The following is a 12576-nucleotide window of genomic DNA, read 5'->3' on the forward strand; positions in this document are numbered from 1 at the left end:
CTATGACCCCGTCAGTAACATCATGTGTTCTCTTTTCCAGAGGCATCTGGTCAACTATACTTCAACCTTGTACCATCTGGTTCTGGCCGTCATGTCTGCCTCTCCACGGGTCAGCTTTTGGACCGAAGCTTCTCAGCAGGTCTTGGCTGGAGGATCAGCAGGTAACTATCGTATTGTTGCGGTGTGTGTGTGTGTGTGTGTGTATATATATATATATATATATATATATATATATATATACATACATACATGTACAATATATATACAATATATATATATATATATATGGAGACAGTCTCTCTGTGTCAGTGTTTCCCAACCAGGGAATGCATACTGGGAGTTGTAGTTTTGCAACACCTGGAAGCACCCTGGTTGGGAAACACTGCTCTAGGTAATATATCAGTATATTATATGTAAGATGAGTGACTAAGGGGGTGAACAGTTTGGGACTTTTATCCATCCGAAAGAGTCTCAGATTAGCTGATTCCCCTGCTTTGGGGCAAAAGGGGATACAACAGCGAGATAAAAGGGAATGTTGTTCAGGTGGTGGCCACAGACAATTACTCTCTCTTGTGAGTGCGTATTTTAGGGGTCTTCACTGGGGTGTTCCGTAGTAAACTTTGAAAAGTCTGCCTCTCCCATCTATGTTTTCTTGGATTAATCTGAGACATCACTGATCCAGAAGGCAGATTCCAGACGTTAGTGCAGCTCTTTGGACAGGCCCTCCCAGAGGATACCCAAACCTAGTTATTACTTTGCAAGAGGGCCCGTCAGCTTTGCTCTTGTCCCTAAAGCATCCACTTGTTTTGGTACTACCTCTGTAGCGGGATGCGCCAGAAAGGTTGCAGCTTGTTGCATAGACCTGCAATAATGTAGTTTGAGGCTGACTCCCGCTAAAGGTACGAGAGCTGCTGCTGGGTGAAGTCCCCTATCCAAAGCCTAACTCACTAACATGTGTTTCCCAGGGGCTGGGCTAGAGACAGGATAACCCTTAGCACTTAACTGGCTGAAGGGGGGGACATGTTACATGTTACCAGCTTTACACAGTAAAGTGAAGGATTTTGGGTACAGACAGTTAACCCCTCATGCAGAAGACATATACATGTATCTAATATACAGGTAAACTTGCACAGCCATACATTTACAGACTGAACTAGGGACCTTTGAGACAACAGCTACCCAAACAGTGTTCATGGTAGCAAAAGGTGACCCCGCGCCAGTACACCAACCATGTCGTCCAGCTCCTTCAGGATGACACATCTATGTGTGCTTGCTGTGTCTCCCAGCACAGTCTCAGAAGCATTGAGAAGATACCAGGACACAGGAAGGTTAAATGAGATGAGCTGGACAAGGACAGAGAAGGGTAACCAAGCACTAGGACTGGGATCTGCAACTTGTGAGGAGGAGCACTGGCAAAGCCCTACAAAATGATCACCAGCAGACTCCTGGTGTGCATGTTACTGACCATACTTTCAGAGGCAGCCTCCATGAGGGTGGCATTAGGGGCCAATGTCCTCTAGTAGGACATGATCTCACAGCCCAGCACTGTACAGCTCGACTAGCATACACCAGAGAACACCAAAAATGGCAGGTCCGCCATTGCCACCCTGTTGTCTTCACAGATGACAGCAGTCTCGCACTGATCATGTGTGACACTCCTAAAATATTTTGGCCACTCCGTGATTAACATTATAAAGTCTGCTGCGCGAGCCAGTTAAACCAGTATGGCTGTGGTCATTGACGGTCGAGAGAGTTACATCCTTAGAGGTTCACACAAACCTCCATATGATAACCATCGGTACCCTGCCTGCTGTTAGGTGTTAGGATGGAATCCCCAGAGTCATTGTCAGGTCTTACGATGGGGCAGTGGGCCCTGGGTTCCTCCTGGTACAGAATGATGCCCAAGATTATGTAGCCAGAGTGTTTAGACAGTTCTTGGATGATGAAGGCATTGTTGCCATTGACTGACGCCCCTTTTCCTAGGCTTGAACCCAATTATTAGCCTCTGGGATGTTGTTTTTCATGCAACAGACGCCACCAAATAGCCCCACAATGACACCATCCACCTTCTCAGCAGTTAAAGGGGTACTCTGCTGCTCAGCGTTAGAAACAAACTGTTCCGAACGCTGGAGCCGACGCAGGGAGCGTGTGACGTCATAGCCCCGCCCCCTCATGATGTCACACCCCGCCTCCTCAATGCAAGTCTATGGGAGGGGGCGTGACGACTGTCACGCCCCCTCCCAAGGACTTGCATTGAGGGTGCGGGGCGTGACGTCATGAGGGGGTGGGGCTATGAAGTCACGAGCTCCCGACTCCAGCGTTTGGAACAGTTTGTTCCAAACGCTGAGCACTGGAGTACTCCTCTTTAAAGGGGTTGTCCTTTAACCAACACTTTCTTTTTAACATCTCCTCAGAGGGGTTGTAAGTTAAAAAAAAAAAAAAAATAAAAAAAAACAACAACAACTCTGCTCCACGGGAGGTTTCTGTCCTCCCTGAACTTGCCTTGTTCATGCGCCACTGCTGGTATAATGGAGCTTTACTGTCTGGTGCTTCCAGTTTGGGGACATGATGTCACATGCTTTATCAACCAATCTCTGCGGTTGCTGATTGGATAAGCAGGCAAGTCGCCAAACTCAAAAGAGCAGGACAGGTCTTTTTTAAAATTAAAAAAAATTATTTTTTAAACTTACAACCCTCTAAGCAGATATTGAAAAGAAAGTTTTGACCAGACAACCCCTTTACCCTTTAACGACAATGGACATAAGTGTACGTCATGGTGCGGTGGTACTTAGCGCACCATGACGTACATTTACATCATGTACATGACCGCGAGCAATGGACCAGTGCTCGCATCATGCACGGCAGATCACAGCTGCTGTCAGCAGCCAGGGACCCACCGGTAATGGCGGACATCAGCGATCACGCGGATGTTCGCCATTAACCCCTCAGATGCCGTTATCTGCGGTCACTAAAATGGATGATCGGATCGTCTGCAGCGCTGCCACGGGGATCTGATCATCCAGCATGGTGGCCGGAGATCCCCTTACCTGCCTCCGCCGCCTTCCACGGTCTTCTGAGATCAGACCAGAGCAGTAGATCGCCAATAATACTGATCAGTGCTATGCCCTATGCATAGCACTGAACACTATTAGCAATGAACTGTTTGCTATAAATAGTCCCCTGTGGGGACATAAATTATTATTTTTTTTTAATGGGAAAAATACCCTGCCCCAATAAAAATGTAAATTGGTTTCCCATGTTTTTTTTCCTGTTTTTCCAATTTTACCCCCAAAAAGCATAAAAAAAATAAATGCAATAAACATATTTGGTATCACCGTGTGTGTTAATGTCCGAACTATCAAAATATAAGGTTCATTGCTGCTTTTTTGTCACATTTTATTCCCCAAAAAAATTATAAAAAGTTATTAAAATGTCAAATATAAACAAAAGTGGTACCGATAAAAACTACAGATTACGGCGCCAAAAAATAAGCCCTCATACCGCCCCGTATACTAAAAATGGAAAGATGATAAAGTTATAGTTGGGCAAAATAGGGCAATTTTAAACCTACAAATTCTGTTAAAATAGTTTTGAGATTTTGGTACAATTATAAAAAAAAAAAAGTATATAACATTGGTATCATTTTAATCGTATTGACCCACAGAATAAAGAAAACATGTCATATGTACCATTAAGTGTACAGCATGAAAAAGAAACCTTCCAAAATTTGATACATTTTGTTTTTCTTTAAAATTTCCCCATATAAATAATATTTTTTTTGGTTGCACTGTACATTTTATGCTAAAACAAGTGATTTCATTAGAAAGTAAAATTGATGGTGCAAAAGACAAGCCCTCTTACGGGACTGTGTATGAAAATATAAGAGTTATGATTTTTAGAAGGTAAGGAGGAAAAAACAAAAATGCTAAAATCAAATTGGCCTGTTCCTTAAGGCGTTAAAGGGGTTATCCAGGAACTGAAAAAAACAGACCTGATTTCTTTTAAAGACCACTGCCTGTCTGTCTCCAGGTTGGGTGTAGTATTACAACTTTGGCTCCATTCACTTCAATGGAACAGAGCGGCAGAACCACACCCAACCTGGAGACAGACAGGGAGCGGTCTGTTTTTTGATTCCTGGATAACCCTTTCAAGACCTCATTTGATCGATGACCTTGGTTTCCATTGATACATCATTTTGTTCTCAACAAATTAAACAATTGATATCAGTGAAATTTTTTAACTTGAATCAATTTTTCGTTGCGATCCCTTTGATTGGGTACTTTGGGGGAATGGTCAGACCCTTTCTAATCCTCAGAATAGAGGGCCCTTGCCTTCTGTTTCCCCCATCCTAAAGACTGTGGCTAGGAAGAAGCGCGCTCTGCTGTTTCTCTCAATAGGTCTTATGCTCGCACGTCATTCCATTCAAAATGTTTGCATCTAGTACAGTGTTTCCCACCAGAGTGCCTCCAGCTGTTGCAAAACTACAACTCCCAGCCTGCCTGGACAGCCAAAGGCTGTCCAGGCAGGCTGAGAGTTGTAGGTTTGCAACTGCTGGAAGTACTAGTTGGGAAACACTCTACTAGATGCAAACTTTTTGAATGGAGAGACTGGGGTCCACCATTGGTGCTATCCCCATGGCTCTTAGCTGTTTAACCCTCCAATTATCTATCATTTGTCACCTTTCCAATGCTTCTGACTGGAATAGCTATTTAAAGCGTACCTGTCATATCCCACCCAAAAAAAAAAGTTATATGTTGTAAATATCTTTGTGTGTGTGTGTGTGCATATGTGTATGTATATTTTTCATACATATATAATTTTTTTTTTTTTTTTTGTGTCCAGCACCTAATTATAATAATAATTCTGCATGACTCCTCTTTCTCTCTGAGTGCTGGGTCTCTTGATCCAATTACTGCCGGCTGCTCTGTAACCCCCTTCTTTGCTGCAGTCTGATAGGACAGGAGTGAGCACAGAGGAGTGCTAGACCCGCCCTCACTTCATTGACTTTGTCCCAGCCTGTGCTTCAGCTTGGAAAAAGATGATGCTGCAGCTGAACAGGATTATGGTCTGGCTGGTATGGGGACCCTTAGTGGTCCCCACACAATAGGGGCCCTTACCTTGCTGGCATTATGATCCACTATGTATTTTATGTCCTACTTGAAAATCACCAATCCCTATGTTTTATGTGCTGATTGATATATATTACAGATGAGCGAACTTACAGTAAATTCGATGCGTCACAAACTTCTCCGCTCGGCAGTTGATGACTTTTCCTGCATAAATTAGTTCAGCTTTCCGGTGCTCCGGTGGGCTGGAAAAGGTGGATACAGTCCTAGGAGACTCTTTCCTAGGACTGTATCCACCTTTTCCAGCCCACCGGAGCACCTGAAGGCTAAACTAATTTACGCAAAAGTCATCAACTGCCGAGCCGAGAAGTTCGTGACGAATCGAATTTACTGTAAGTTCGCTCATCTCTAATATAAGGTATATGGTTGGAATTAGGCATATTAAAGGGGTTCTTCACTTTTTTTTTTTTTTTTTTTTTTTTTAAATCAACTGGTGCCAGAAAGTTAAACAGATTTGTAAATTACTTCTATTTAAAAATCTTAATTTTTCCAGTACTTAGCTGCTGTATACTACAGAGGAAATTCTTTTCTTTTTCAATTTCCTTTCTGTCTGACCACAGTTCTCTCTGCTGACACCTCTGTCCATTTTAGGAACTGTCCAGGGTAGGATAGGTTTTCTATGGGGATTTGCTTCTACTCTGGACAGTTCCTAAAATGGACAGAGGTGTCAGCAGAGAGAACTGTGGTCAGACAGAAAGGAAATTCAAAAAGAAAAGAATTTCCTCTGTAGTATACAGCAGCTAAGTAGTGGAAGAATTAAGATTTTTTAATAGAAGTCATTTACAACTCTGTTTAACTTTCTGGCACCAGTTGATAAAAAAAAAAATGTTTTTCAGTGGAGTACCCCTTTAACCCACCACATACTGGTAGTCTTCCATGGACATAGTCGAATACTATATATATATATATATATAGAGTAGTTAGGAGTAGCCGTATTAGTCCAGTGATGCAAAAAGCAAAATCATCGGTAGTTGCAGTATCTTGTAATATCTTTTTTATTGGACTAACAAGATTTTGTAGAGACAAGATTTCGGGATTCCTCCCTTTATGAAGTCATAAGCATTTCTGAGCTCACAAGGGGAATATATATATATATATATATATATATATATATATATATATATATATAATATATTTTATTATTTTAATACTATATTCGACTATGTCCGTGGAAGACTACCAGTATGTGGTGGGTTAAAGGGTTCCATTGAAAAACATATTCGAATTCGCGAATATTCGCGAATATATGGATGAATATTCGTCATATATTCGCATATTCGTTATATTCTCGTTTTATTTTCGCATATGCGAAATTCGCGTATGCGAAAATTAACATATGTGAATATTAGACCATACAAAATTTGTATTCGCAAAAATTCGCATATTTGAAAATTAGCATATGCGAATTTTCGCATATGCGAATTTTCGCACACCAGTCTCTCACAGTAGTATTAGAGCCTTCTTTACACCACACAAGCTGGAAGCAGAGAGGGGTGATCACTGTGATGTGTACTGTGAAGAGAAAAAAAAAAAACAATATTCGTAATTACGAATATATAGCGCTATATTCGCGAAATTCGCGAATATGCGATATTCGCGAATAATATTGGAATTGCGAATATTCGTGAGCAACACTAATTATTAGATCACAATTGCACTATAATATGATATGGACATTTTGTTTGTATATATTCACATTGGATGTATCTGTTTATATGTATGCACAACTTGTATATTTTTATTTATTTATATACTGTATGCTCATTACTGCATTAAGTAATTATGTAATTAACTGCACATATAAGACTGCACAGGGATCTATTCAGTTGAGCTTGAGAACGGCGACGAGAGGTCGCTGAAACGTCGCTTCTTTTGTAGACTGGGATAATGCAATAAATCTCCACCTTTTTTGCACTTACTTTTCTGTGTGCTGCTGATCTCTTGCTTATTTTCTAGTACAAGTGAATCTCTCACCAAGGTCCACACCCAGCGTGCACCATTGCATTGGTTTTCTTAAATTTGTTGTGCTACTCTTCTGGAGTTTATATATATATATATATATATATATATATATATATATATATATATATTTATTTACCCTAAGGTCATTCCAGGTAAACGTACTTCAGTTCTCCTGGTTTTCATCTCTTTTTCTACTAACGTCTCCCTCCTTATTTCTGTTTCACTCTTTTCCCTCTGTTGTGTCGAACTTATATTACAAAGGAAATCTGCAGCAAATAATTCCTTTTTCCTAATGAAATTGTATTTTTTTTCTTCTATAAAACGGCATGGTCATTCCTAACAAGCTGCACATTTACACAGCACTGGGGAGGAATGTGCTGAACCAATACCTTTCCCAGTAGGTGAAATGTGAAGTTTTCTGGCTCCGTCTTGAACCGGACTTTGGAATCCAATTCTTGGTAACTTCCTCTAATGGATTTTCTGCCAATATTCCTGTTGTAAATGCCTTTTAGTGGGGAAAGAAGTATTGACCGATGCCAAGTAGTCTGATATGATGAAACCTACATGGATCTTATGCGCTAACTGGTAAAGCTTCATTCACGTGCAGATTTTTATGGGCCGATCGGGAGATTTTTGGCCTAACTGCAGTAAAACCTTATATTAAAGTATGGCGTATATCCAATAGAGGCTTAAATGGGCACTGTCCGATACAAAAACTTTTGATATATTGTAAAGCATGTATAACCAATAGTTTTTGCAATTGCTTTCATTAGAAAAATGTCAGCATTTCATACTGAAAAAGCCAATCAAACTGCCCCCCTGCCTGCTTGAACACATACTAGTCCTGCTGTGTCCATGCGTCATCACCGATGTCATGGACACACTTCCTTGATTGACAGCTGTGAGTGCAGGGCTCAGAGCTGGAGGAAAAATCCTCCCACTGTCAGCTTGTGTCCCGCTACTGTCAGTGAGGACATGCTGGGAGTTGTAGTTTTGCTAATGCTAGGGGAGATGTGAGCAGACGGCATACTGAGGGAGGGGGCGGAGACCTGCACAGTGAGGCCACGCCCCCTCCCTTTGAGAGGAATTCAGACTAGTGAGCTAAATTAAAAGTGTAATAAAAAATGTAATGTACATGGTCAGGATTAGGTACTGAGTGATAGAGATAAATGTTTTTTTTTTGTTGGATCTGACGGGTACACTTTAAAAATGATATATAAGCCTTTACCCTTTGGGTGGTATTAGAAAGAAATTATTAGAAAGCAGATATGATGAATAGATGCAGCTTAGAAGTATGGTGTAAGCCAGTGTTTACCAACCAGGGAGCCTCCAGCTGTTGCAAAACTACAACTCCCAGCATGGACAGAGGTGTCAGCAGAGGGCACTGTGGTCCGACAGAAAGGAAATTTAAAAGAAAAGAACTTCCTGTGGATCATACAGCAGCTGATAAGTACTGGAAGGGTTAATATTTTTAAATAGAAGTAATTTACAAATCTTTTTAACTTTCTGGTACCAGTTGATTTAAAATAAAATGTTTTCCAGTGGAGTACCCCTTTAACCACAAGGGAAAACAAAGATTATCTGGTGACCCTTATATATAAACTAGAACAGAGTCTGTCCAATGGCCAAGATCTGTGGACCCAGCTTGTCCATAAACTTCATAGATGACTATTCATTTTAATGGGTGTTATTTACTACTACATTTTCTGCACTGTACGGCAACTTTGCTTAGGTATAGTTTCACTGGAGGTTTTTGGAAAGCAGGCCTGACCACGTCCTATTCCGAAGAGAGACACCCCCTTTAAAGCGGACTTTGTTCTTTTAAAAGACTTTCCAGAACCTGCAGGGTTTTGTTAGAATAATCCTTTATAGTGTTGATAAGGTGATTCTTATTGTTCGGTGCTGTTCTTGAGCCCCTGAGAGTCCCTTCCATGTTGTACAGTTTTCTCCATCTAAGGGGGCAGGAACAGACCTGGGCTGTTTGCCAAAAGTACTCTCAAGGGCACTTCCTTTCATTAACTTGCTTGGCCAATCACAGCACTTAAGTCTAACTTTTATGCCATGACACAGTGCTGGAGAAATAATGCACTGTACTGAACAGGCTGAAAATATGTTGGAGGATGATATTCAGTACACTTATAGATGACATAGGCCAGTAAGCCTGATATAAATAGTGGGGAAATTAAAGTGTACCTGCCGTCAACAAATACTTTTTATATAACGTAGATAATAACATTATATGTATATTTGAAATATACATTAGTTAAAAAATGTGTATATTTTTGGGTGAAAAAAGGGCAGGACAAGCAGAGCTCTGTGCAGGCTCCTGGCTTGTCAGTCATCCTGCTGTGTGAGCCAGCAGCATGTCACAGAGCCTTACTGCACAGAGCCCTGCTTGTCCTCGGTGCGCAGAGCCCTGCTTGTCCTCGGTGCGCAGAGCCCTGCTTGTCCTCGGTGCGCAGAGCCCTGCTTGTCCTCGGTGCGCAGAGCCCTGCTTGTCCTCGGTGCGCAGAGCCCTGCTTGTCCTCGGTGCGCAGAGCCCTGCTTGTCCTCGGTGCGCAGAGCCCTGCTTGTCCTCGGTGCGCAGAGCCCTGCTTGTCCTCGGTGCGCAGAGCCCTGCTTGTCCTCGGTGCGCAGAGCCCTGCTTGTCCTCGGTGCGCAGATTACAAATATACATATAATGGTATTATCTACATGATATAAAAAGTTTTTGTTGATGACAGGTACACTTTAATGGAAACCATACTAAAGGACAGGATTGTTAAAAATTTAAAATTCTATGGATTGCAAGATGAGTAACATGGGTTTACTTCAGGGAGATCATGTCAGACTAGTGTTAAAGATTTTTTGATTGGGTGACCAAGATTATAGGTGGTGGAGGGGCAATAGACATCGCATATCTAGATTTTAGTAAGGCTTTTGACACTGTCCCACATAGAAGACTTATCAATAAACTACAGTCATTGAGCTTGGACTCCCATATTGTTGAGTGGATTAGGCAGTGGCTGAATGACAGACAACAGAGGGTTGTAGTCAATGGAGAATATTCAGAGCAAGATCTTGTTACCAGTGGGGACCTCAGGGATCTATACTGGGACCAATTTTGCTTAAGAGTAGTCCAGTGGTGACTCAGTGGTGAACAACTTATCCCCTATCTTAAGGATAGGGGATAAGTTGCAGATCGCGGGGGGTCCGACTGCTGGGGCCCCCTGCGATCTCCTGTACGGAGCCCTGAGAGCCCGCGGGAAGGGGGCATGTCGACCTCCGCACGTAGTGGCTGCCGACACGCCCCTCAATACAACTCTATGGCAGAGCCGAAGCGCTGCCTTCGGCAATCTCCGGCTCTGCCATTGAGATGTATTGAGGGGGCGTGTCGGCCGCCGCATCGTGCGGGGGTCGACACCCGCTATCTGGCCGGATAGCCGGGGCCCTGTACAGAGAGATCGCAGGGGGCCCCAGCGGTCGGACCCCCCGCGATCTCAAACTTATCCCCTATCCTTAGGATAGGGGATACGTTTTTCACCACTGGACTACCCCTTTAATATCTTTTATCAGTGTAATTGCAGAAGGCCTTGATGGTAAGGTTTTGGTCTTTTTTGCTGATGACACAAAGATATGTAACAGGGTTGATGTTCCTGGAGGGATCCGCCAAATTGAAAAGGATTTAGGAAAACTAGAAGAATTGACAGAACTCTGTCAACAAAAATTTTAATGTAAATAAGTGCAAGATAATGCACCTCGGGCATAATAAACAAAGGACAGAGGTATTAGCAGTAGAGAAAGAAATGTACATGGGTGTATAGGGAGAGGTATTAGCAGAAGATGGAAGTGCTCATGGATGTATATGGAGAAGTATTAGCAGAAGAGGGAAGTGCTCATGGATGTATAGGGAGAGGTATTAGCAGAAGAGGAATGTGCTCATGGATGTATAGGGAGAGGTATTAGCAGAAGTGGAAAGTGCTCATGGATGTATAGGGAGAGGTATTAGCACAAGTGGAATGTGCTCATGGATGTATAGGGAGAGGTATTAGCAGAAGAGGGAAGTGCTCATGGATGTATAGGGAGAAGTATTAGCAGAAGATGGAAGTGCTCATGGATGTATAGGGAGAGGTATTAGCAGTAGTGAGGGAAGTGCTCATGGATGTATAGGGAGAGGTATTAGCAGAAGAGGAATGTGCTCATGGATGTATAGGGAGAGGTATTAGCAGAAGAGGAAAGTGCTCATGCCGCTGTACAGGGAACTGGTGAGACCTTGGAGTATTGTGCGCAGTACCGGAGAATGTATCTCCAGAAGGATGTAGGTATAGTAGTACATGGGTTGCAGGATAAGACTTACCGGGAAAGGACCTTAACATGTATAGAAGAAAGGAGACAGAGGGGATAGGATAGAGACTTTTCAATACATAAAGGGAATCAACACGGTAAAGGAGGAGAGCATATTTATAAGAAGAAAAACTACCACAAGAGGACATAGTTTTATATAAGATGTGGAAAGGCCAATGCAGTAATATCAGGAAGTATTACTTTACTGAGAGAGAAGTGGATGCATGGAATAGCCTTCCTGCAGAAGTGGTAGCTGCAAATACAGTGACGTTTAAAGGGGTACTCCGATGTAAAAAAAATAAAAATAAAAAAGTTTTCTATCAACTGGTGGCAGAAAGTTAAACAGATTTATAAATTACTTCAATAAAAAATTCTTAATCCTTCCAGTACTTATTAGTGGCTGTATACTACAGAGGAAATTCTTTTCTTTTGGGATTTCTTTTCTGTCACGACCACAGTGCTCTCTACTGACACCTCTGTCCATTTTAGGAACTGTCCAGAGCAGCATATGTTTGCTATGAGGATTTTCTCCTGCTCTGGACAGTACCTGACATGGACAGCGGTGTCAGTAGAGAGCACTGTGGTCCTGACAGTAAAGAAATCCAAAAAGAAAATAATTTCCTCTGTAGTATACAGCCGCTAATAAGTACTGGAAGGATGAAGATTTTTTAATAGAAGTAATTTACAAATCCTGTTTAACTTTCTGGCACCAGTTGATAAAAAAAATAAATAAAATAAAAAAGTTTTCCAGCGGAATACCCCTTTTTAAGCCTGCATGGAATAAGCATAAGCCTATACTTCATATAAGATAGGGCCAGGGACTATTGATAGGATTCAGAATATTGGGCAGACTAGATGGGCCGAATGGTTCGCTCATGCCCAGGTAAGCATGTACTGCGCACAAATTTAGCAGGGTCAGGTTAATTTTAAAGCCAAGTAACTTCAGAGAGGACACCTATGACTGTAGAAAGGTCATACACTGTACTGTACACTTGTTTCTAATAGTTAAGTACTTTAATCCAGGACTACTCAAATGGACTTCAACCCAAACCCTGGATTACAAATAACAGTTGGAGGGCACCCTGGGTCTCCACCGCATCCAGGTTCAGAGGTGAAAGAGGGAGGAATATTTATGAAGGGGCTGTAGCACAGGGCTGGTGCACCA

The 12576-nt window shown here is 42.1% G+C and overlaps 1 protein-coding gene across 1 annotated transcript in view; it reads left to right on the forward strand.

Moving 5' to 3' along the window:
* SLC25A21 (solute carrier family 25 member 21) overlaps window positions 1-12576 on the forward strand; it is a 280764-nt gene that overhangs the window by 2281 nt on the left and 265907 nt on the right. Inside the window, exon 2 of the mRNA XM_056546239.1 lies at window positions 41-161. Within this exon, the coding sequence (XP_056402214.1) occupies window positions 92-161 (70 nt within the window). The 5' untranslated portion in view covers window positions 41-91. The remainder of the gene's footprint in view (window positions 1-40; window positions 162-12576) is intronic.

The sequence above is a fragment of the Hyla sarda genome, chromosome 11 (genome assembly GCF_029499605.1).
Source record: "Hyla sarda isolate aHylSar1 chromosome 11, aHylSar1.hap1, whole genome shotgun sequence".
Taxonomy (NCBI): Eukaryota; Metazoa; Chordata; class Amphibia; order Anura; family Hylidae; genus Hyla; species Hyla sarda.